The 23528-nt window shown below is 40.5% G+C and overlaps 1 protein-coding gene across 5 annotated transcripts in view; it reads right to left on the minus strand.

Annotated features, from left to right (window-relative positions):
- The window catches only part of WDR36 (WD repeat domain 36), a 38803-nt gene that overhangs the window by 12595 nt on the left and 2680 nt on the right, over nucleotides 1-23528 (minus strand). Inside the window, exons 3-15 of one of the 5 annotated variants that reach the window (XM_058169308.1) lie at nucleotides 23267-23439; nucleotides 22956-23056; nucleotides 15728-15845; nucleotides 15500-15632; nucleotides 14760-14814; nucleotides 10368-10500; nucleotides 9678-9853; nucleotides 6977-7097; nucleotides 5424-5489; nucleotides 4333-4416; nucleotides 1754-1908; nucleotides 1350-1464; nucleotides 835-1000 (exon numbers count right to left, since the gene is read on the minus strand). In XM_058169308.1, the coding sequence (XP_058025291.1) occupies nucleotides 835-1000; nucleotides 1350-1464; nucleotides 1754-1908; nucleotides 4333-4416; nucleotides 5424-5489; nucleotides 6977-7097; nucleotides 9678-9853; nucleotides 10368-10500; nucleotides 14760-14814; nucleotides 15500-15632; nucleotides 15728-15845; nucleotides 22956-23012 (1379 nt within the window). In that variant the 5' untranslated portion in view covers nucleotides 23013-23056; nucleotides 23267-23439. The remainder of the gene's footprint in view (nucleotides 1-834; nucleotides 1001-1349; nucleotides 1465-1753; nucleotides 1909-4332; nucleotides 4417-5423; nucleotides 5490-6976; nucleotides 7098-9677; nucleotides 9854-10367; nucleotides 10501-14759; nucleotides 14815-15499; nucleotides 15633-15727; nucleotides 15846-22955; nucleotides 23057-23266; nucleotides 23440-23528) is intronic. The other 4 variants (XM_058169309.1, XM_058169307.1, XM_058169311.1 and 1 more) reach the window with 4 other exon arrangements.

Genomic DNA, 23528 nt, shown 5'->3' on the forward strand with positions numbered 1-23528 from the left:
TCTTGGCAGAAAATTGATTGAAGGTGGAAGAAGTGCAAATCCAGGTAGGAAGATTGCAAGAAGTATGTGGTCCATTGCAACGAATGACTAATTCAAAAGAAGTGAAAATAGTTATGGATAACATGTTTTTGCTGCTTTGTCCTATGGACACAAGCGCAGTTTATATTTTTGTTTTCTTCCATATTATGTCTGATTCTTGGAGACTGCCTGACAAGTCCCTGCAGTTTCCTTGACAAGATTTTTCAGAAAATGGTTTGCCACTGTCTCCTTCCTAGGGCTGAGAGAAAGTGACTGGACCAAGGTCATCCAACTGGCTTTGTCCCTAAGGTGGGACTAGAACTCATGGTTTCTAGTTTGATGCATCAAGCAATACAGCAAATTGGCCCTCTATCTTGTTAAAAGAAGCATAAAGGTTATGTTGAATGTCATGGGAGTGAAGTACTTAATAGATTTGTAGGAATCTGAAATAGATAGAATAAAAAAATGAATGGATAGCAATGTTGACTATATATAAGAAAAAGGAGTGATATATGATAAAAGTAGGCTTGTATGAATGCACCTATATAAATATATATTAAAATATATAAATATAAAAATCAAGGTGTATAGAGTATAAATAAGGTGGAGAGTCTACTTGTAGTATCAATGAGGAATATTATTCCATCACTCGTAGCACAACTGCTTGGTTAAAAAGCAACATACACACTCACAAAATCATATACACAGGCATGAAATATCAATTAAAGTATCAGTATTAAAATGTTTGATAAACCAATCATTAAAAAGAGTTTTATTTTGTTTGTAGATTTTACTGAATATACCACACCATCTCACCTATCTCTGTGAAGCAACATTTTATTTGGAGACGTGGAGAGATCAATAGAATGAGCAAATGTTGTGGTCTTGAATTTCCAGAATTTGATCAATCCTTCACTTCCTATTGTGATTGTAAATTGGTTGAGTCCATCCACTGCTACACCTCTTATGCAGCCTTCATGAGCTTTGATTATAGATACACATAGAAAAAATGAATCGTTAGCTTTCTTTTATGAGCTTTCTTGAACAAAACCTTTAACTGTACTTGTTTAAACTACTGCTTCTAAAGTGAATCAAATTCTTGAAATGGATCTGAAGTTCAATACTAGAAATCTTCCAAGGACAAGACATACCACAACAAAGCTAGTAAGAACCACAGGTTGGTAGACATCGAAAATTTATTACCTAAGTAGCATTACCAAACTTAAACCTAGGAATTTTTATGAAAATGAAGCAATGGATATATTAACTCCACGTTAGCAACTGAAACTTTGATTACAATGTGTTTTTTTTAAAAAAGGTCAGATTTTCACCTTTTTCTTCACCATAACGTCCTCTGTGAATGCCAGACTGCATATTGTATTTATCCACATGCCCTGTTGAAAGTCCAATTACTGCAAAGTTTCCACAAGAAGTAATGTCTACTGCCTTTCAAGAGAAAAACAAAAAAACAAGTTATTTATATCAAGGGGTATCTCTTGAATATAGCAAACAATTTACACTGTCAAAATCTTAAATATTTTTTATAATTATTCATTCAAACGGATTTATTTTCAAATAATGTTTAGATGTTCATACAAATGAGCTTTGAAAAATCAAGGTAACTGCGTGCTGTATAATCTAAATACAAAGTAAGCTGAAGAGCTGTACTTGAATAAATTTCAGCTTTACATGAATTTAAGAATTGCCTCCAATAATTTAAGAAAAAAAAACTTACTGTTGCATATATACCAAGAGATTTATTTTTGCTGATGTCTTTTGGTTTCAGTTTATGGATTCCCATTGAAGATTTCTGATAATTCCAAGTAGTACAAGTTACATAACCTTGATGACAAGCAATGATACCATCCCAGTCATTTTGACGGGCCACCTCTGCAATGCAATCAATACTCATTATATATAAAAATCTTTTAACTGACAGATTTTTAAAACACAGAGTAAATGTAACATTTTTTCTCAATTACAATGTAATAAAAATGTTAACCCAATTGGACTATGTCACATTCCAAATGATGCACTTGAAATTGTTATAGTACATTTACTTATAGCATGTTTCATATTTTCAAGCACACTCTTGTGACAGTAAAGCAAGTAGAACAAATATATTAGTCTAGAATAAACACTGTGCTGTCTGATCCAGCAGCCTATGCAGCATTTTCACCAACTACTTGCATAAAGTTAGTAGTTAAAGTTTAGATACCCTTGGTCAAATTTTATGTTTTAATGAATCCATAATTGAATTAGACAAGAGTTGACAAGAATCTCTGTTCTTTCTTTTGGATTTTTTCCCCTCTTCCTTGTAGCTCAGAAATACTTGAAATTCTCCTTGCATGCATTGCATTGCCTATTTGAGAACTACTCACAGATTTTCAGTAATACTCAGTCTGGGCTGGGGCCTGTGAAGAGCATTCCAAAGCATTTATCCTTATAGCGAAAATATTTACTATATAATAATTGTCTTACACATCAAATGATAAAATGTCTTAAACAGCTGAAGTAAGCCAGTTAAGTGTTTTCTTACTGTTTTCCTATTTAGAGGTTGACATCATTGAAAACCAGCAGCTTTCTTTCAAGTTGACATTATTCCTTGAGGGAAACATATGCTTTGCTCAGGATTAATACCTATAGCAATGAGACTTAAATGCTGCCCCATAGTGCTTTACACTTTACAGCACTCTCTGGCCAGTTTACAGTGTCAGCATATTGTCCCCAACAATCTGGATCCTCATTTTACTGATCTTGAAAGGATGGAAGGTTGAGTCAACTTTGAGCCCTGTCAGGTAGTGGCCAAAGTTACAGTTAGCCTGCAATACTTCATTCTAACCATTGTACCACCTGATTAAGGCCTGATATATCTTTGCTTGGCTTATGACTGACTCTTTCCAACTTCAAAATGCTATGAATGAAAATTCTGGATAAAGAAAAAACATCTAAGGAATGAGCATGGGATTTGGGGGAGGGAAATCACATATTGCAGTACATTTCAAAATGATCTGGGTAACTTAATGAACTGCAAGTTGAATCAACAGTCATAAGCAGTTGCAAAAAACAAACAAACAAAAAACAACAACCACCACCCACCCCTAAATGCATCAACATAAATGCAATGCCAAATCAGGAGAAACTGCAGTTCTCTATTCTGGATGCTCAGACCACATTTAGAATACTGTGTCCAGTTCTGGACACTGCATTTGACATCTGACCATAGCCTACCCAAACGAGGATGATAAGAGAAGCAAAACTTGTAGAATGGTTGGAAGTGTTGGGTATGTTTAGACAAAAGAAAAGACTGTAAGGAGTCACAACTGTTGTCTTCAAGTGCCTAGAGGAATTTCAGGAAGATAATGAGGCAGTAGTTCCAGAAGAGCAGAAAGGGTTTAAATTACAAGAACATAGATTTAAGTTAGATATATGGCAAAAAAACCTTAATGGTTAAATTTTTCACCAATGGAATAGATTGACTTGGAAGTGGTGGAGTTTCCTTTGCTAAAAGTGTTTAAACAGAGGTTGGACAGCCGTCTGCCAGAAATGCTGTAATGTTGGGTTCCTACTGGCGCAACATATACTGTAAAGGGAAAATAACTACACTGATAAATTAAAAATCATCACAGGCTGCAAAAGAATACATGGCATACCAAGCAGCTATTGGGAACCAGTGGAGCAGTGGCAGCCCTAGAAGTTAGAGGCGCTCAGCAATGTGACTTTTGGGGCAGTGCCTAATTTATTTTTAAAACATAGGTGGGCTGTAGAAGGCTGCTCAATGGGCTGCATGTGGCACATGGGCCATATTTTGTGCAGGCCTGGATTAAGTGAGCTACAAAATGATGCTTTCCAACACAATGAGAATGCTATAGCTTGGATCAACAGGAAAGACAAGTCTTATTCAAGAATAAGAAGCACAAGAATTTCACTTCTCTACACTTTGTTGGTTTTTCCCTCCCTTCCATTCAATTACGTCCGATTCTTAGAGACTACTTGAACAAGTCCTTGCAGTTTTCTTGACAAAAAAATGGTTTGTTATTGCCTCATTTCTAGGGCTGAGAAAAAGTGACTGGTCAAGGTCACTTAGCTGGCTTTGGTTTAAAGTGGGACTAGAATTCATAGTCTTCCTGTTTGTAGCCTCATGCCTTAATCACTTTGTCAAACTGACTCTCATTATTGGTAGTGAAAAATATAAATTATCTCAGCTCATCTAGATAAACAGTGCTAGCAATTCTATCAGTGAAGAATGAAAAAACAGTATTTGATGTGATGGGTTATAATCTTACTCATTCAAATTAAGCAGCAATTGCATACCTGTTGCAAATGTTGTAATAGGGGGAAGTGCCATTGTGTCATTACGAAGTCCTTTCTTTTTTGATTTCTTCTTATTTATCGAACCTTGAAATAAACAAAACAGCTATATGTGCAATGTAATAAATAGTTTGAATTTTCATATCTATGGAAGACTTCTGATTCCTATGTGTTCGAAAGAGGTATAAAACATGTGGCCTTATGCCACTGGTTACCTAGCTTCCTTAGGCCCCTTGAAGGTACAGCCATAATTTGGGGGTTTTGTTTGCATTTTTTGACTTTTTAAAGAGATTTAATGGGAAAATTGGATGATACAAGTATTGCAAAAGCTTAACATAACAAGTTCAAACCCAAAACACCTGATTGCATTTAAGATATAAACAAAACCCACTTGGCCACAGTCCGGCCTACTTTGCAATGCGGCATGCAAAATACTGCAAAAACAAAAACAAACAAAAAAACCTAGTGAGGTTCTCAGATCAATGGCGATTGCCATCCAATTCCATTTATTTTCTATTAGGACAGATGATATGGATAAAAATGAATATTTTCAAATACAAAGAAGATACGCTTTTAATTAAAAAGTTCTCCTATCTTAACCATTCATATTTCTCTGCTGGTTCTGCAGTCATGATCTGCAAGGCTGGCAAACAGAAAACAAGAATTATTTCGATTTCTGGAAAAGATTTTATTACTAGTAAGGAGATGTAATCAAAAGCCTGCCAAAGCAATTTGACTGATAATGAAGTTTATTTTTTTCATATTTACCACCTCATCACATGGACTAAGAAACCTTTTCTATAAAAGTCAAACTTCCTCCTGCAAAGGTCTTCCTTCCTTCTTTCCTCTTTGTTACCCAGATTTATTAAACATCGTATCTCTCATGGCTAGCTATATGAAGTTTCCTTCAAAAGAGGCATTTACAACACAGACTCATTGATTTTCAAAACATGGCCACAAACCAGAAAATGTAGTGAACAGACTCTTGATATTTAAATAATACTGAATTACAAATTCCACATTTCTAATATTCTTAGACGTTCTAACTAACAATTTCTTTGATATTTGTATTTTGTTTTTACTGTGACACTCACCACGTCCTAAACTTTTATTGAATCTTTCGTGCACTGTGGAAAATGATTGTAAAGTACCATCTTGACCTATGGTAAAATATAAAAGAGAGAGTGAAAGTATTTCCTGGGTAAATGTTTATTTTAGGCATTTTCATTCATCTATGACATGCAGGCATTTATATAAGCCACTGAATAAAACTTGGCATTTACAAGTACAAATATGCTTGGTTACCCAACAACTTTTACAGTTATTTCAAAGCTACATCAGGAAATTTACAAAAACAAACCTTCCGTGAGAAGTGGTTACAAAATCCCTAATACTTTTTAGAAATGTGTAAAGAATGATAAATGTCAAGATACACTCCAGTTAATCTTGCATCGGAGACAAAGCCAAAACAAATTTAGCAAATTCATTTAAAACTAAACTTCAATATGGGACACTTGATGTAGCAAGCATACCATGCAACTGCAAAATCTTGCCACTTTATCCAAAACAGTGTTACAGGTAGTCCTTGCTTAAGAATCCTAACTGGGACCAGAAACTCTGTTGCTAAGTGAAGCAGTTTAGTGATAGCTGTTCTAGAAGTCTTGGTTGCGGGTGTTAGGTTAAGACTGCACTGTTGTTGAGAGGACCTCTTGCATTTCGTGACTTGACCCCGGTCGCTTCTGCTTCAACTCTCCCCCCATTTGCCTATCCCCACTGTCCATCTCTGCCTTTTTGGACACTCAGCACTCCAATGCCCTTGCTCCCTTTCCACCCACTATTATGAGCTACCTTTGCTGTCGTCTTCTTCCTCCTGCAATTAAGGCAGGCCCAGCCAGCAGTTGCCTCTTGAAGAGCTAGGCTGGGTGTGCCTTGTGTAGCAGTTGAAGGAGGAAGACAGTGAAGGTAGCTGAGATAGTGGAGGGACTGGGACTGGCAGCAAAAGCATTTGAGTGCTGAGTGTCCAAAAGGGAAGAGATGGGGAGGGCCTAGGATGGAATTGAAGTGCATGCTGTGCTCCTAAATGTAGGGGGGCTGCCAAGCCCCTGAATTTTGACTGCATGATCACGGGGGAACTGCAGTGACCCTGATTGTAGTCCTTGAAATCAGGTAGTCTTCAAATTACAACCATTTGTTCAGTGACCGTTAGAAGTTATAGCAGCGCTGAAAAAAATTGACTTATGATGATTTTTCACTTCCATTGTTGCAGCATCCTCATACTCACATGTTCAAAATTGGGATGCTTGGCAACTGGCTCGTATTTATGAGGGTTGCAGTGTCCCAGGGTCCCTTTTGCGACCTTTTGACCAGCAAAGTCAATGGGGAAGCCAGCTTCACTTTAACAACTGTGTTACTAATTTAAAAACTGCAGCGATTTGCTTATCAAGTATGGCAAGAAAGGTCATATAAAATGGGGGCAAAAATCAGTTAAGAAATGTCTCACTTAGCAACATAAATTTTGGGCTCAATTTTGGGTTGTTAAGGACTATCTGTATCATATGTTCAGAATCACCATAACTTTCAATGGTTGCTGAATAGTCATTAAGCGAGGATTACCTGCAGTCATTTCAACAGAAAATGGAACTCTTACCAGCACTAAGAATCTGCTGCCCATTTTGCCCATGATGTCGGATTTTTGTTGGCGGTGCACTATGTCCCATTCGATATCTTAGCAGTCTACCATTTCCTCCAGGGCCATCAAAGATCCATACCTATTAAATAAATGAACAAACAAACAAAACGGAAGCACAAAGAAAAAGAAAAGCTTTCCTATGCAAAGTATAACACCAAGTCTCCATAATGTTCAAATCATTATAAAGTACTAATGAATAGGATATTTCTTTGGGGATGAACATTTTTTCTCATTATTTGGATACAAAAAAATACTTTCAAGCTATTTATACAGGGAGAATTAACCTCTTCCAATGTTTTAACTGAAAGAAGCCATTAGGCCAATATGAACGTTAACTGGATATAACATGCAAGGGGTTGCAGTGTTGTGTCAGCGCTAATTTTGATGGCACCTCTAATCTCCCAATTTTTTTTAAAAAAAAATATAGGACACTGAAGGGAAAAAAAGCTGAAAACTTCCTAGATTTTGGATGAGAATACTAATACCTTGCATAACTTCAGGATGAGTAGTGAAATTATATGAAATTTGGCACAATAGGACTTTTAAAGAGCCATCTATACTAGACTGCCCGGTGGTATTTAAAGCCTGAAAAAAAATTTCTGATGTGTAATTCTGTGTGCATGTATATACATACACCTCATTGCATGTAGCTTTCTCAGATAAACCAGAATCATGCCTAAAAGAGTTAATTGTACTTTATTTTAAGGCCACATTAACAGTATCTTATGAGTCTGAAGGCACAAACTGTCTGCTACCACTTTTAACCACCCAAACAATTAAGGCAGGTCCTCCCTCCCTACCACTGATCCTTAAATCATTGCATGCTCCTGCCTCAATTGTCTGAATTGTTTCCTGGAGCTCTTTCCCCCTTGTCTCCCAAACACTCCATTACATTGCAAAATGTAAAGGTATTTGAATCAACTTGGGAATGCTATGAACCTTAATTTCATCAGGTTTTACTTTATTTTTGTTTTATTCGGGGGCCAATTCAGATGCAGGTAATCTTCTGCTTTCAAAAATTAATTCCCCCCAAGTTCAATACTGTAAATAAAATAAAGCTTTAGTCTGTGGTTTTTCATTTAGACTAACGGTATTTGCTACTTAGAAATAAAATCACAATACTTTAGAGGAAAAATGTCTTTCAGATTGTCTGAAATGAAAAGCAATGGAGTATTATCCAGAGTGTAAAGACTGCTTATCATTTCAGGCAATCTGGTACAACTGAATACAAAGTATATTTTACTGACAAAGATAATGCCTGTTTGCAATTTATAGTCAGCAGGCTCACAGTTCCAGTCAATCAGGGAGTATAGTTGGTAATGAGAGCTAACTTTACCAATGCAATTGACCTAGATCGCAGAGGTGCAATTCAGTACATAATCACAAAGCCTTTCATTCCACGCTGAAGGTTGTTTTTATACACTAATTAAACACACTTGAGGAAAAAGGAGAACAGCAAATCTCACCACTCAATTTTGAAGACGGCTGTGCACATAATCCTTTAAAATTCTGTAATTTACTTAGCACTTCTGTGGAATTAATTATTTGTACAGTCCTTGACTTGTGACCATGATGGAGTCTGCCCATTACAGTCATAAATTAGGTCACCAGGGTGACCGATCAGATTTTGCAACCTTTTAGGCAATGGTTGTTAAGCAAATGTATGTTCACTACGGGGCATTTTGCTGAAAACTGAAAGCAAAAGCCAGTTTGGGCAAAGATGTAAATCATGGTCCCATGACCATAGGACACTGAAAATGCCTGTAAATGGGGGCCAGTTGTGGAGTGCTTAAAATGCTGTCATTTGACCATTGGGAGGGGGGCTGTTGGAACTTCAGAACTAGCTTTTAGTCCATTTTGGTCATAAGGTCACTCGCCATAAAATGAGGATAATCTGTACACAGCATGCCCACAAAAGTGCAAGGATGGCTACAACTTTTAAAGATTCTTTTAGAGACCTTTCCTCTATCTGACAGATTTATCTTCTCAAAAAAAATCTCCATGCTTGGAAATTTCTTCCAAATTTCTCAATAAATTTTATCTACTGGTAGTTCTCTTCTTTCAAATAAAATATAAAGGATGCATGCGCAAAATCCCTGCACCCATTCATTTATAATCCTCAAAGGGTTAAAAATACTCATAATTTTCATACAAAAATAAATGTATTACACCAACTTGATATCATATTATTAGAATCAGATTTCTGTAATCAGAAATCATGCAAAGCTGAGAATTTCTAATAAAAGATTCAGACAGAAAGGAAACAGATAGCCTTTGGAGAATCTGAATAGGGTCCTAGATCAAATTTTCATTTCTGTGAATAGAGGCAACTTAGATAATTCAAAGTGTCTTGTGCAGTGTCCAATACACTAGCAATCAGTATAGTCTGCTTTTCAAAGAATTAGCTCATTTAATGCTTTACATAATTTTACCTATTTCTCAGTTCACAAGATTCAACTGCAAAAACTCTTGACAAATAAGCCTTTTTCTTTTTTCATTTTAAACTGCTTTTAAACAATGATCCTATTCTGGAGACAGTGTTATGTAACTGAAAATATAAAAGGTGTTTGTTTCCAAGAACAAAATAAAGAACATTAATCCTAGATGAAATGCACACAAACATTTTTGAAAAAAGATTATGTAAACAGACACAACTTACCCTTATAGCATTATCTGCACCATTAGTAATGAGAAGTGGCTCTCCTTGGACAAATGACATACCCGAAATTGCTGTAGAATGCGCATCTCGCATCTGGCCCAAAAGCTTCTTTTCTTCCAGATCCCATAACCCAATATGCCCAACAGGACTTCCAGCAGCCAGAACTGGATGCCCATCTGATCCAAAAAATAGGGGTGGAGGAAGAACATAAATATTCCTTCTTAACAGTTACTATTGGAGAAGAAAGTCAAGGAGCTTTAAAACATGTTTTAAACAACTATATTCAAATTCACGAAATTACAGTATTCTATGGCTGAGTGTCAGTTTGATATAATGGTTAAGGCCTCAGGATAGAAACAGGAAGGCTGTGAGTTCTAATCCCACTTTAGGCATGAAGCCAACTAAATGACCTTTGGCCAGCCATTTTCTCTCAAGCCAAAGAAAAATGCAAGAGTAAACTATTTTGAAATTTACCAAGAAAACTGCGGGGATTATTTAACCAAAGTAAACATACAAAGCCAACAACAAAAAAGGAGAAAATTAGAAGAAGCATAAGAGTTATTAAGCTAGCAAACAAATGTTAATATTGTCTTCTGTTTGTGTTTTTAATTCATAACATGGGAGACATTCTGGATTCCTTGAACTTTTTGCAATTCCTTTTATTATTATTTAATAAAACCTGAAATTTACCTGTACGAAATGATAATGCAGTTATGGGCCCCCAATCCTGTTGAAATTTCATCAGTGTTTCATCAAACTTAATATTATGCGCTATTATATGCCCAGTCACAAGCCCAATTGCAATGACATCCACTGCTGGTGCCTGCAAAGAAAATTAGTATGGGTAAGACAGTTTTTATTTTGAAATATTATATGTATATACCACGTTGAAAGCATTGAAAGTATGATTCTAGTTTAACATTTTTATTGAATTATAAAATATTATAAAATACAAAAGTAAATAGAAAAATAGTGGGGAGGAAAAGGGGAAAGAGAAGTGAGAAAGGATAAGAAAAAAAAAAAAGAGAAAAAGAAGCATTGACTTCCGACACACTCTGTTGCCGTAAAATAAGGCATTAACATCAAATCACAACTTTTTGCTTTTTCATAATAATATGAACCAGCCATTTCTGTAAAGACCTATCAATCTACTTGGTAAAACCTAAAATCAAAGTTTCATTCTTTTCCACTACAAGCACGAAGTTCAGAAGCGGTCTCCAGGAAATATGGTTCTAATAGAATTTTTTCCTAGACCTATTGACACCTCCAGTCTTTTCTATGACTATTCTACTCTATGGCTATATTGCTCTATTTTTTTTTTAAAAAAGTGATGCTCACGTACATAAATGTTTACAAAAAGTAGAATGAGATTTAGTTCTAAAGAAATCTTATCATAAAACAAGTCTAATCCTAGCTGTATGTAAACCATCAAGAAGAAACTTATCTACTATTGCTAAGAGAAGCATATGGAACGCTAACAGATGTGGTATACAATAATGACAGTCATTTTGGATGGTTAAAAGGCAACAACACAGAAGTCAGCTAACATCAGCTACTAATATTGATTTTTTTCCTACTCCTAAATCGTAGCAACTTTTTGGTTATTGGGAAGCTAAAACTGAAGGGGTTATTTCTTGCCAGGATGGGTTTGTGAGTTTTCCAAATGCATGCAATAAGACACTGTGTGCCAGTCAATTAATTAAAATGAACTAAAACTTTAGACAGGAAACCTATCTGCATGCTACTTGAAATACCTACCTTTATCTTCCAAATATTTTATGATGAGAATAAGCTTCACAGAATACTTCTGCTAATTATCTACACAATAATCATGGGCACTTCCTGGTTGGCTCCGTTGGCAATGGAGGTGATCTTTCTGGTCACCAACCTCTGGATCATGTTGGACTGCTAAGACAGCGACAATCAGCTGTCCAGCAGTTCGGAAACCCCCCTCTTCGGGAGAAGAAGCGGTGGTGAGCAAAAGGAAGCAGAGGTAGAGCTTCCCTAGAGCTCCTGGAAGATACCAGGGGGCTCGAAGGGTTAAGCCCCCTCAGAACTTCAAAGTGCTCCAGATCTGAGGCTTTTTTCCTGCTCCGGCAGACCTAATTGCCGCGACCAACTTCCGGGACCAATTTTAACTTAAAGAAGATAATACCGGACTGAACAGAAACAGGAGAGCTCTAATTATAAAAGCAAGTAATCAATCAATTCCCTGTTATTATTATTTTTTTAAGTTTTGGACTTGACTTCAAAGTGAAAATGGCGATCGTTCTTTAACGAGCTACGCAGTTGAAAACGAAAGTGTTACAATTCTCTGTCTACTGTTTATTGCTGAAGGCCAGCTGGAAATTTTTAAAAACATTGTAATGAGAAGGAGAAGAAATTGAGATATTGAGACTGATTTAAAAAAAAAAGACTTAAAAGGTTTATACGTAATATTAGCGGGACCAATTTTAACTTAAAGAAGATAATACGGACTGAACAGAAACAGGAGAGCTCTAATTATAAAAGCAAGTAATCAATCAATTCCTGTTATTTTTTTTTTTAAGTTTTGGATCTGATTTCAAAGTGAAAATGCCGATCGTTCTTTAATGAGCTACACAGTTGAAAACGAAAGTGTTACAAGTCTCACTGTCTGTTGTTTATAGCTGAGGCCAGCTGGAAATTTTTTTAAACATTGTAATGAGAAGGGAGAAGAAATTGAGATATTGAGACTGATTTAAAAAAAAAAAAGACTTAAAAGGTTTATACGTAATATTAGCCGGGACCAATTTTAACTTAAAGAAGATAATACCGGACTGAACAGAAACAGGAGAGCTCTAATTATAAAAGCAAGTAATCAATCAATTCCCTGTTATTTTTTTTTTTAAGTTTTGGATCTGATTTCAAAGTGAAAATGCCGATCGTTCTTTAATGAGCTACACAGTTGAAAACGAAAGTGTTACAAGTCTCACTGTCTGTTGTTTATAGCTGAGGCCAGCTGGAAAATTTTTTTTTTTTAAACATTGTAATGAGAAGGGAGAAGAGATACTGAGACTGGAAAAAAAAAAAAAGACTTAAAAGGTTTATACGTAATATTAAGTTAAAGAGAAATTTTAAGAGATGGCAGCAAAACAATTAAAGTCAACTGTTACAAAAACCCCAGGAACATTAACACCGGGAGTCTCTCCAGCACATACAGCAGATACAAAATCATTAAATTTGGAAGCACTTCAGGATAACCTGAAAGAATTTATGAAAGAATCTCTTAAAGATGCTATGAATTGGCAAACTTCCCAGATAGAGGATAAGTTTAAATTAATTACAGAAGAAATGTCAGAGATGAAAAAACAGATGTTAGAAATTCAAACTGGAAATAAAGAAGTTAAAGAAGGTTTGGTGTATGGTGGACTTGCAAAAAAGTTAAAGCCTTTTGGATTAAAATATGGTGGATTATGCAGAACATTTTGAAAAAGAAGATCAAGTTTGTTCCACAGTTCTTTTTATTAGGAATAATCTCAGATTGCACTGTTATAGAGACAAAACTGATTCTGAATTTAATAACTGCTGCAAGATTATTGATTGCACAATATTGGAAGAAAGAAGACTTACCCACAATTGGAGAATGGATTAGTAAAGTATCAAATTTAGCAGAAATGGCAAAAATTTCTGCCTACTTGAAAGACTGTACACAAGAAAATATATATTGGAATGGAGGAAGTGGATTGATTATATTCAAAATAAGTATCAGATTAAAAAATATCAATTAGTTTTTGAGTGAAGTTAGGAATTATTATGTATTAGTTTAAGAAAGAAGGGAATTGATAGTGTGATGGTGTGAAATGGAATATGTTTTATGTTATATTTTAGATTATGTTTGTTAGTTACAATACCCTGTATTCTGTTCTGGGAAGTCTCGGGGAAGGAGGCGGAAGGGAAGACTATAAATTGATTGGTTGCCATTGTACAGGAATAATGGTAGAATTAAACAAGTTGGAATGGTGTAATGTCGGGACTGCTCGGCAAACACTCCCGAAGGAAAGGGTAAGGAAAGAGGAGTAAAGAAGGAAGAAAGTAGGTAGGTAGGTGGGTAGGGAGGAAAGAAGGAGGAGAAGAAAGGATAGGAGGAGGAGAAGAAGGAGATAGAGGGTTAGAAAGGATGGTAGTGAGAAGTGGGAAAGAGGAGGGGAAGTAGGAAAGCGAGGAGAAGGTGGTGGGGGAAGTTTAAGAAGGATGAGAAGGGAAGAAAGGATTAAAGGGGGGAGTGGCAGTCGAGCAGCCCTGACTGAGTATAATTTGAGTATAGGACTGATTGTTGGATAAGTGATTGTATTGTACACTGGTCAAATTGTGGGAATTATTATGGAAAAATAAAAAAATTTTGCAAAAAAAAAAAAAAAAAAAAATCATGAATACAACTATACTTAATTTAATTTTGGATCCCAACTTAATAAAGTCATTCCAAATCCTATAATCCCATTATTCAAAAACAAGTTGTCGAGTTATTATCCTTGAATTTATATTCAGATATTAGATTTCTAACATAGATTTTATTTACTATACACATTTTCATTGGCATACACTTTTTATTTAAAAACAAAATTCCCTTCAATTATTATTTTTGAGGGCAAACTGAATCACAATTCTGCAGAAGCTATAATAACACCTGGAATGTATGACTCCTCTTTATTGATCAGCTTTAGAAATTAACACAATTTTATTTGGAGTTCACTTCTAAAATAAAGGAAAGGCTCAATGTTTTCAAAGCACCAAGACAACTAACCTAGTTTTATTTATGTCAAGTTATGAAAATTATAAAAATACATCTATTACATCCAGTAATTACACACACAAAATAAATGTAGGCAAATGAAGTCCATGTAAATTCTTACTGACATTCAGTTGTAATGGACACCCCTGCAAATTAGTTAGAAAAACTGAGGCTTTACTATGTATGTGTAAAGTGTTATTTGGAGAAAGGCTTGGTGAAATAGACCTGACCAAGCCAACAGTTTCTAAAGCATTCTGAAATACTATCAATGAACAGAATGTAACGTAAGAGTTACATGATCATTTTTTATAAGTCTATAACTCATAAATTACCTGTTCAAGGACTGTCACTCCTGCACCCCATCCTGGAAATGTATATAAAAGTTTGCTGAGGAAAGGAAAAGATTAAGAATTACTCAATGACCAAAAATACTCACAATCCTATCCAAAATAATTTTAAATAAAGAACATTTTTACTCAGTTTACAAACACCAGAGGATGAAAAGTAATACAATGAATACCCCACAATACTTAATTATGTGAAATGAAATTACCTTCCATTTAAATTACTACTAAGACACATCTCCTGGGGTGTGTTCATACAATAGAATTGGAAGAATATGTTTTTATCTAAATAGAGGGCAAATAACATCAAGGAAGAAAACAACTCAGCCACTATGAAGCAAAATAAAAATGTAGGAGTATTATACCATTTCAATATGACTTTTTAAAATTAAATATCCTCTAAGCTTCTGTTTATAAAGACATTTTAAAATTTTGTTGAAGGGGCATTGGCAACTGCATTCCCAAAGTTTCCTCAATAGCTTCATGAAAGCATTTGCTGCAGCCTTCTCTGGGGATTTTTTTTTTTAATTCTAGGGGGTCAATGCTCCTAGAATTTCTAGAAGGTGCCCCCATCCTTGTTATAGTAAGAAATGATCTTGTTTAGTTTCTAATACTATACAATTTCCCTTAACTCCACTAGGCTTCTGTATTCATTCAGTTCCATATTTTAAAATATAAGAGCTAAGTATTAACAAACGATTTAAATCTCTAGAGATAATAGTTCTTACTTGGATTTTACATTCCACAATTGTAAAGGTCCTTGTTCACTACCAAGAAGTATCTTATTCATGTAAGTATGTGGGTGTAAAATTGCAGAAATGGCAAATACAGTCTTATCAAAATCCAGTTGCAAGTATTCTTCTGCAGAACAAAGAACAGCATTAGTACATGTTCACCACAAATATCCACTTTTTACTTTTTACCAGTAGTTATTACATTAAACAGACTAGTCTTACCTTCTGACTGCACATCCCAAATAATAAGAATGCTGTCATTATCTACAGAGATAACATGATCCCCAAATGGCAATATAAAAAGGATATCTGTCCGGTGACCTGAGTAAGTGTGAACCACCTAAAATTCAAAGTACTGCAGTTACTTCAATAAAATAATGCATTATAATTGGACAATAAGAATATGTTAAATATATCAGACTGTTTTTAAAAGCCCTAATATGTCTCAGATAAAATTTCAATTCTATAGATTTAAAAGTTTTTATAGAATTCAAAAGATAAATCAAGTATGAATTTAGGCTCCTTTCCTAAGCAAAAACAAACCAGGCCTTGATTATGCAGCCAATCTATTGTCAAATAGTGAGATAAGTCATTATTCTTCTATTCAGTTGTTAGCTGTAAATCTCTATGATGTCATACTGAGCATTTTTAAAAGTAGATGTCCTTCTGATGTTTTGGCCAGAGAAACCCTTCAGCTTTCCTCCGGACTTGATTAATATTTTTAAAGGAATGCCTTTTCTAGGGAAGCATTAATTGTGAATCCCTACAAAAAATGAAATTGTTTCAAACACAGTGACATGTATTTGAAATGGCTGCTGATCCTTAAGTCTCCTAAATTATATTCTAAACAATAGTGATTTTTTTCAGCTCTGTTATTGTACTTCCTTCCTGGCATTATCCTGTCTGGTGGTAAGAAAACCAAGTTACATATCCATTCTATTCATATGCATCTATACTTCACACCAGTGGTGGGTTGCTAATGGTTCTCCCCGGTTCGGGAGAGCCAGTAGCAGAGATGTTGATGAGGCAGCGAACCGGTTCTCTCCAACCGTCATCTGGGCCCTCCCGCCCACCCCTGCGTTATACCTACCTTTATTCTTTTGGCTTTAGCCCAGCTGAAAGGCACGGCAGTGCGGATTGCAATGCTTCAGCTGTTCAGCAATTCAATGTGCTTGCACACAGCGCAAGTTTGGTGTGCACGAACGAAGCGAGCACATGCTTGCCGATTTCACACAAAGCGCGTGCACGAAGCAAACCGGTGGTGACACCGGTTAGAACCCACCATTGCTTCACATTATCCTTACTTCTTTTGTACAAAATATTTTGATAAAAGATTTGGCTTATCAAAATTGCTGACAATTTTCTTGAACCTTTCCTCCACCCTTTCTGTTGTGACCCAGGTTCCTGGACCCAGACTCCTGGACTCGGATGATTCAGAAAATGAGGGAGAAGACCTGGCAAGCCCTGCTTCTCTTGAGCCCTCTCCCTCCCTGGCACCCACTCAGAGGGAGGGGCCGGCGGGGCCTGATTCTCCCGGGCTTTCTTCTGATTTGGCAACGCCCCAAGAACAGTTTTGGAGGGACGCAAGGTTACGAAGGCTTGATCGGCGTGCGCAGCAGCGGAAGAGTTGGGACAAAGCCAAGTCATAATTGTCATGCAGTGACATCTGCAGAGACTATAAATAGGAGGCGGGACTTCCTGGTTTTTTGTCTCGGACAAAACAATGAATTTGGCGCAAGCTAATTCATGGAGGGAAGAATATATTCGTGAGTAATTCTGGCCTTATCTATAATTTCCTCGTTATCTCCAGAAACTTGGCAGGCCCGTGGGTAGACGTGGCCAGGACATGTATCTATGTAAATAAAACGAAAAAAGGAAGGCCTCTGACGGACTCTTTGCTGGGAGTATTGGGGCGAGGGAAACAGAACATTTTGTCCAAGACCTGACTAAAACATCTTCCACCAAAGATGGATCAGCAGCAGGTACAGCAGCAGTTAGAGCAGCTACACGTGGCTAATCAACAGCTCCAGGAGCAAGTGGCTCACTTGGCAGGCCAACTTGCTGCCAGGAATGTGCCTGCAGCCCCCATCCTCCCACCTCCTCCTCGCCGCAGTGCCCGATAACCGTGCGGATAAGTTTTCTGGGCAGCCTGAGATGTTCCCGACCTTCTTGGGACAGTGCCAGCTCTACATGGCTATGAGGCCAGAGGATTTCCCAGATGACCGGGCTAAGGTGGCCTTCGTGATTAACCTTCTTTCCGGCTCGGCTGCTCGATGGGCCACGCCCCTCTTGCTCCAGGACAGCCCCCTGCTGGCGGACCAACAGCGTTTTTGGCAGCACCTACGCACCATGTATGAGGACCCCGTTCGAATGCTGACGGCAACCAGGCGCCTTAAGGGCCTCCGTCAAGGAAACGCCCCTGCAGGAGTACATCGCGAATTTCGTCTTTTGTGCCAGGACTCTGACTGGAATGATGCAGCGCTGGTGGGCCAGCGTTCAGGAGGGACTCTCAGAGGAATTGCAAGACGAGCTGGCCCGCGTGGGCGCGCGGACCCTCGACAACTTGGTGCCCTTTGTCTCCGCCTCGATGCCCGTCTGCAGCGGCGACCGTCCCGTCGCACCCCGGGACCCTCCGTCGACATCTGCACCCCACTTCCTGCACCACCAGCACCCAGGGTCGCCCCACGTTTTGTAACCGCTGCGGAAGAGCCCATGGAGTTGGGAGCGGCCAGACCTCGCCTAACAGCCCAGGAGCGGAACCGAGGCGCCAAGGGGATTGTGCCTGTACTGTGGGAGCCCGCCGCCGCGCTTCTTGCCCCAGAAAGCGAAGTGGGGCACGCCGCCGGTCCCGAATCACAGCGTGACCAATCGGGAAGCGGGCAGGCCCGACCTGGGAAACCCTAGGTCGGGCACGTACTAAGCCCCACTGGGCGTTGCGGAAGTAGACTCTGGGCCCCCTCGGCATCTGATTCTGGACACACGGATATGGTTGGGGAACCAGTCGGACGGGCTCCAGGCGCATGCGCTGGTGGACTCAGGGGCCACAACAAACTTTATGGACCAGGCCTTTGTGACCCAGTTTGCGGTCCCCGTGGTTCCGGTGGACCCTCCGATGCGGTAGAGACAATTGATGGGCGAGAACTGGTGTCCGGCCCCATTAAATTCGCCACCCAGCCTTTGCGCCTGGCTATTGGGGACCATGAGGAGGCGATCCAGTTTTATGTCACGGCGGACCTTCATTTTCCCTTGGTCCTTGGGTTGGCCTGGCGGACCCACGATCCTCAGGTGGCCTGGTCGCGAACGCCATCTCTTTCCCGAGTCTGCAGTGCGTCGATCACATCCGCCACACCTGTGCCGGCCAGAACGTCCCCACCGCTGCCATCACCTTGCCTCCTGAGCTGGCGGACTTCGCCCGGCGTGTTCAGCGAGAAGGAGGCGGACCGACTACCCCGCATCGGCCCTCGATTGCCCGTGGACCTTCTGCCCAACGCACCACTGCCTGTGGGACGCCTGTATTCCATGTCGGGCCGAGTTGGCGCCCTCAGGGACTTCCTGGACAAAAACCTGGCCCGAGGTTCATCCGGCCTTCAAAGTCCCTCTCGGCCCCGGTCCTCTTTGTGAAGAAGAAGACAGGGGACTTGCGCCTATGCTGTGATTACCGCCGGCTAAACGCCATTACGGTGCGGAATCGCTACCCCTGCCGCTCATCCGGAGCTACTGGAAAGGTTGCGGAGGCCACGATCTTCACCAAGCTCGACCTCCGGGGGGCCTACAACCTGGTGCGGATACGAGAAGGAGACGAATGGAAGACGGCATTCGGCACCCGATACGGACACTACGAATACACTGTCATGCCATTTGGGTTGACCAATGCTCCCACCGTTTTTCAGCACTTCATGAACGGCGTGTTCGAGACATGTTGGATCGGTTCGTGGTTATCTACCTCGGCGACATCCTGATTTACTCGGTCCAGGAAAGCCACCTTCGACACGTCAGTCTGGTTCTGCAACGCTTGCGGGAGCAACAACTCAATGCGAAACTGGAGAAATCGTCTTCTTCCGGACTTCCATAGAATTCCTCGGGCATATCATCTCGCCCGAGGGCATAGCCATGGACCCATGTAAAGTAGAAGCTTTGTGTAGCTGGGAAGCCCCTCGTCGGGTGAAGGATGTTCAGCGCCTACTGGGCTTCGCCAACTACTACCGGACCTTCATCCCGGGCTTCGCCACACTGACAGCTCCACTTACCCAGCTCCTCAGGAAGAAGGTTGCATTCCGGTGGGGTCCCCCGCAGCAAGAAGCATTCACAGCCCTCAAGAAAGCCTTCGTCACGGAACCCGTCCTGAGGCATCCCGACCCGCTCCGGCCTTTTGTGGTGGAAACGGACGCGTCCAATGTGGCTCTGGGAGCGGTGCTGCTACAGGCTCCGACGAATGGCGGCACACTTTTTCCCTGCGCTTACCGGAAACTCAACCCTTCCGAGCGCAACTACACTATCTGGGAAAAAGAGTTGCTGGCTATCAAGGCTGCATTCGAGGCTTGGCGACACCATCTGGAGGGGGCCCGACATCAGGTGGAGGTCCGAACGGACCATCGGAATCTCGAGCACCTCACCACAGCTCGGAAGTTGAACCAGCGGCAGATCCGGTGGTCGTTGTTTTGCCGGTTCAACTTCGCGTGACCTACATTCCCAGCGGTCACAACCGGAGGGCGGATGCCCTGTCCATAAGCCAGAGTACCTCTGCGCCAAGGACCCCCTTCCTCCACGGACAGTGCTGCGGCAGAAGCCTTGGCGCAGCACGGAGCCAGTGGACTTGCGGGCCCAGGTGCGAGGCGCAGCGCCAGGACGCCTGGTCGCAGCAAAGGAGGCGGAGGTGGGCCCCGTCTCCTTGGACCTTGGAGGAGGACTTACTCAAGTTTCGGGGGCGATTATATGTGCCCACAGGACCACTCCGAGCCCTCGTCATGACCCAGTGCCACGACAACCCTGCAGCAGGACATTTTGGGTTCTTCAAGACCCTCCACCTGGTGACACGGACCTTTTGGTGGCCCCGAGTGCGGCATGATATACATGCCTACGTGACATCCTGCGTACCGTGCCGGCAAGCCAAGACCGCCACGGGGGCCCCTCCCGGGCTCCTCCAGCCCTTGCCGACACCCGACAGACCCTGGGGGGCGATCTCTATGGATTTCCTGACAGACCTGCCGCCGTCCTCTGGGTTCACCACGGTGCTGGTGGTGGTGGACATGCTCACCAAGATGGCACACTTCATCCCATGCCGCGGACTGCCCACAGCCGCAAAAACGGCCCGTCTCTTTCTGCAGCACATCTTCCGCCTCCATGGTCTACCGGACAGGGTGGTTTCGGACCGCGGAGTTCAGTTCACAGCCCGCTTCTGGAAGAGCCTGATGGCCGCGTTGGAGGTGCAGGTATGTCTGTCGTCATCGCACCATCCGGAGACCGGCGGGGTACAGAGAAGGTCATCGGTATACTGGAACAGTATCTCCGTTGCTTCATCAACCAGCAACAGGACAACTGGGCCGACTACCTGTCCCTGGCGGAGTTTGCTTTTAACAACTCTCAGCACACCTCTACTCAGATGACCCGTTCTTTGCCAATGTGGGGTACCATCCGCGGCTCTTCCTCTGGCACCACGGACTCTCCTGTTCCCGAACGCAGACCTTCCTGACGGAATTGCATGCGGTCCAACAGTTGGTACGTCAGCAGCTGAATCGGGCAAAGGAGGACTACAAACGGTCCGCCGACCGCTCCCGACGGGCAACGCCCCGCTGGCAGTTGGAGACCGGTGTGGCTCTCCACCAAACACCTCCCGTCCGACCGCCCGGTAAAGAAGTTGGACCACCGATTCATCGGCCCGTTCCCTGTCGAGGCAGTCATCAACCCGGTAGCCTACCGACTGACCCTGCCACGATCCATGCGGATCCACCCGTTTTCACGGTCCCTTCTGGTTCCTGAGGCCACACCGAGTCCCCTTCGGTGCCCAACAGCACCCGTCACTGTCGCTGAGGACGGATCGGAGGAATCTGAAGTCCACAGCGTCGAGACTCGCTGGCTAAAGGGTCGTTTCAATATTTGATCGCGTGGAAGGGATACGGGACTGATTTCTCCTGGGTAGATGCCTCCGGCGTTCATGCCCTGACCTGGTGCAGGCCTTCCATGAGCAGAACCCAGCCCGACCGCATCCCGATCGTCAGCCCGGGGAAGGGCCCTGCGGTGAGGATAGTGTTGTGACCCAGGTTCCTGGACCCAGACTCCTGGACTCGGATGATTCAGAAAATGAGGAGAAGACCTGGCAAGCCCTGCTTCTCTTGAGCCCTCTCCTCCCTGGCACCCACTCAAAGGGAGGGGCCGGCAAGGCCTGATTCTCCGGGCCTTCTTCTGATTTGGCAACGCCCAAGAACAGTTTTGGAGGGACGCAAGGTTACGAAGGCTTGATCGGCGTGCGCAGCAGCGGAAGAGTTGGGACAAAGCCAAGTCATAATTGTCATGCAGTGACATCTGCAGAGACTATAAATAGGAGGCGGGACTTCCTGGTTTTTTGTCTCGGACAAAACAATGAATTTGGCGCAAGCTAATTCATGGAGGGAAGAATATATTCGTGAGTAATTCTGGCCTTATCTATAATTTCCTCGTTATCTCCAGAAACTTGGCAGGCCCGTGGGTAGACGTGGCCAGGACATGTATCTATGTAAATAAAAGGAAAAAAAAGGAAGGCCTCTGACGGACTCTTTGCTGGGAGTATTGGGGGAAGGGAAACAGAACACTTTCTTTTCAAAGGGACACAAAGTGTAATATTATGTTCTAATATTACTAAGAATATACATGGAAACATCATTCTTCAATGGATTAATCATGTTATTTCTATTAACATATTCTAACCAGCTTTGACATAAAAACAATGTTTAAATACCTATTGTATAGTTTTAAAGCAAGAGTTCAATAATGTTTTCTTAGATATATCCTATTAATTTCAGCTGAATTTACTTTAAAGTATATTTTGAAGTACCTTATTTGGCCCTGCAGCATATTTTTTCACATATTAAGTAATCTAAATTCAAATATTTTCAATACCTCTATGTTAAATATAAATACTGTAAACCCTCAGATTAAAGGACCATTTGGGGAGAGACATGTGTCCCCATTACTCCTGAATATCCACTGAATCCAAATTTATGTTTTTTTGTATAATGGTGCAAATGGTATGACACCATTTATATAATTACATTTGCTTGCAAATGAAATAAATTTAAGATTTATATAACTTCAGATATAATGGATTCATTCTATATTTTGGTAAAATATCTAGATGCACATTTTGTTCACTGCATCTGATGTCTCATAAAATAGAACTTCTCTAAATTGAGGTTTTACAGTAATTAAATTTAGTATAAGGTCAAATCACTGCATATTCTTTGACAGCAGTACAAACCTCTTTGTTGCGAGCAAAAGCATACAAAAGAGCACCACATGATGCAAAGACCAGCATTCGATCAGCTGCCAAACACGTAATATTTTGTGGCAAGGCATTGCCTAAAAGAATCAAAGAACAAACCAAAGTAAATAATCTGTTTTCAAGTACATATTACCAGGAAACACTATGATGTAATTATGATTTTGTCAACATTGCAATCTATATACATTGTTTCTATGACACACACACACACACACACACACACACACACACACACACACACACATTGGCATATAAAACTATATATAGAATTAAGACAGATTAATTACCAAAGGTTGCTTTAGTTATCTGGATAAGGAGCACCCCATTTACTTGTTTTGTTAAAACTCGTGGAATAGCAGTATAATCCAACACATATTGATTTCGGGGAACCACTGTCTTCACTGTTCAGAGTTTTACTCCATCTTAATTTTTAAGGCAGCAGTGTAACTATTCAGAAAGTCTGGCATTGCCAATAAGTAGAAAATACACCACAATCAAAAATGAATTGTCAGATTTAATAGTTATATAAATACATGAAAGTAGCTTAAT

The sequence above is a fragment of the Ahaetulla prasina genome, chromosome 2, assembly GCF_028640845.1.
Source record: "Ahaetulla prasina isolate Xishuangbanna chromosome 2, ASM2864084v1, whole genome shotgun sequence".
NCBI lineage: Eukaryota > Metazoa > Chordata > Lepidosauria > Squamata > Colubridae > Ahaetulla > Ahaetulla prasina.